Source organism: Micropterus dolomieu, linkage group LG12 (assembly GCF_021292245.1).
Source record: "Micropterus dolomieu isolate WLL.071019.BEF.003 ecotype Adirondacks linkage group LG12, ASM2129224v1, whole genome shotgun sequence".
Classification (NCBI taxonomy): Eukaryota; Metazoa; Chordata; class Actinopteri; order Centrarchiformes; family Centrarchidae; genus Micropterus; species Micropterus dolomieu.
Window position 1 is genome coordinate 35,450,020 of NC_060161.1, and position 1,763 is coordinate 35,451,782.

The 1,763-nt window shown below is 45.8% G+C and overlaps 1 protein-coding gene across 1 annotated transcript in view; it reads left to right on the forward strand.

Annotated features, from left to right (window-relative positions):
* The window catches only part of LOC123981174 (NLR family CARD domain-containing protein 3-like), a 21,495-nt gene that overhangs the window by 7,690 nt on the left and 12,042 nt on the right, over positions 1 to 1,763 (forward strand). The window contains exons 2-4 of the mRNA XM_046065873.1: positions 608 to 686; positions 841 to 1,069; positions 1,216 to 1,718. Of these exons, the coding sequence (XP_045921829.1) occupies positions 608 to 686; positions 841 to 1,069; positions 1,216 to 1,718 (811 nt within the window). The remainder of the gene's footprint in view (positions 1 to 607; positions 687 to 840; positions 1,070 to 1,215; positions 1,719 to 1,763) is intronic.

Sequence of the window (1,763 nt, forward strand, 5' to 3'; positions counted from 1 at the left end):
CTGTGACGACAGTCGTTACAGTCGTTAAGACTACCTGTGGCCAAGACTGAACGACCATCGTTGGTATCTTCACCTGAGGCCAATAGGTTACGTTTGTTGAGTTTCCTGGGAAGTGATGAAAGGACAGCATTGTAAGTGGGGGATAAGTGGTAGCGTAGACCCCCTCCCCTGTTCAATGACGGCTTCTCCACCCTGCTGTAGATGCTTCCTTGACACCTCTTTCAAACCATCCATCTTCTCTGTCTAAAATGTGCACCTGGTGGTCCTCAAACGAGTGTCCTCTGTCCTTCAGATGTAAGTAGACTGCAGAGTCTTGACCTGAGGAGTTGGCCCTTCTGTGTTGAGCCATGCGTTTGTGTAGTGGTTGTTTAGTCTCCCCAATATACAGGTCTGTGCATTCCTCCTTCTCCTTCACATACATTTATATTCTCACATCTGAAGCTGCCCAGAAGAACCAGTATAACCAGTCTTCAGCTCTTGGCTTCAGTTTAACATTGTCTACACACATGTTCTGACAGTTGAGCAGCTCCAAAGTGACTGCCTTTACCTTGTGTCTCTGTCTCTGTGTGGACAGACATAATGTGAACTCTTCATGATTCCCCCACAGAGTCCACCAGGAGAGCTCAGAGGTTCCCAGTGGTCAGTCTGCCCAGCAGCATCAAACACACCTGGACTCCATATTTATGGTCTGTACATGTACAACAACTACTTTTCCATCTATTCTGTTCACAATAATCTCCACGCTGCACTTTTTAGACCAGTGGATTGTCAGTCTGTCCAACATGGATCTGATCCATGATTTGACTTTGATTGTGTCCTTCATATAATATTCTGTTCCAGCTGCTGGAGGAGAACATTGTCACTTTTGTGAAGAACGAGCTGAAGAAGATCCAGAAGGCTCTGAGTTCAGATTACCCAGAATGCTTAGAGAGTCAGAGGGAGGATGAGGAGGTGTTGGACGGTGAGGATGAAGAGCAGAGGAGGAGCAGCAGAGAGGCATTTCTGAAGATCACACTGCACTTCCTGAGGAGAATGAAGCAGGAGGAGCTGGCTGAGCATCTGCAGAGCAGTAAGAGGATTTCTCTAAAGATTTAAGCTGCTGGATAAACGGGACATTTACTGATGGCTCAACAGATGGAGGGAAACATGTTTATATAAGGAAATGAAACTGTCACATGGACTTCAATGATTGATCTGTTTTGTGTCTTCATTCAGGACTTGTTGCTCCAGTTTGTCAGCGTAAACTTAAATCTAAGCTGAAGAAGAAGTTCCAGTGTGTGTTTGAGGGGATTGCTAGAGCAGGAAACCCAACCCTTCTGAACCAGATCTACACAGAGCTCTACATCACAGAGGGAGGGACTGCAGAGGTCAATGATGAACATGAGGTCAGACAGATTGAAACAGCATCCAGGAAACCAGACAGACCAGAAACAACCATCAGACAAGAAGACATCTTTAAAGCCTCACCTGGAAGAGATGAACCAATCAGAACAGTGATGACAAAGGGAGTGGCTGGCATTGGGAAAACAGTCTTAACACAGAAGTTCACTCTGGACTGGGCTGAAGACAAAGCCAACCGGGACATACAGTTCACATTTCCATTCACTTTCAGAGAGCTGAATGTGCTGAAAGAGAAAAAGTACAGCTTGGTGGAACTTGTTCATCACTTCTTTCCTGAAACCAAAGAAGCAGGAATCTGCAGGTTTGAAGAGTTCCAGGTTGTGTTCATCTTTGACGGTCTGGATGAGTGTCGACTTCCTCTG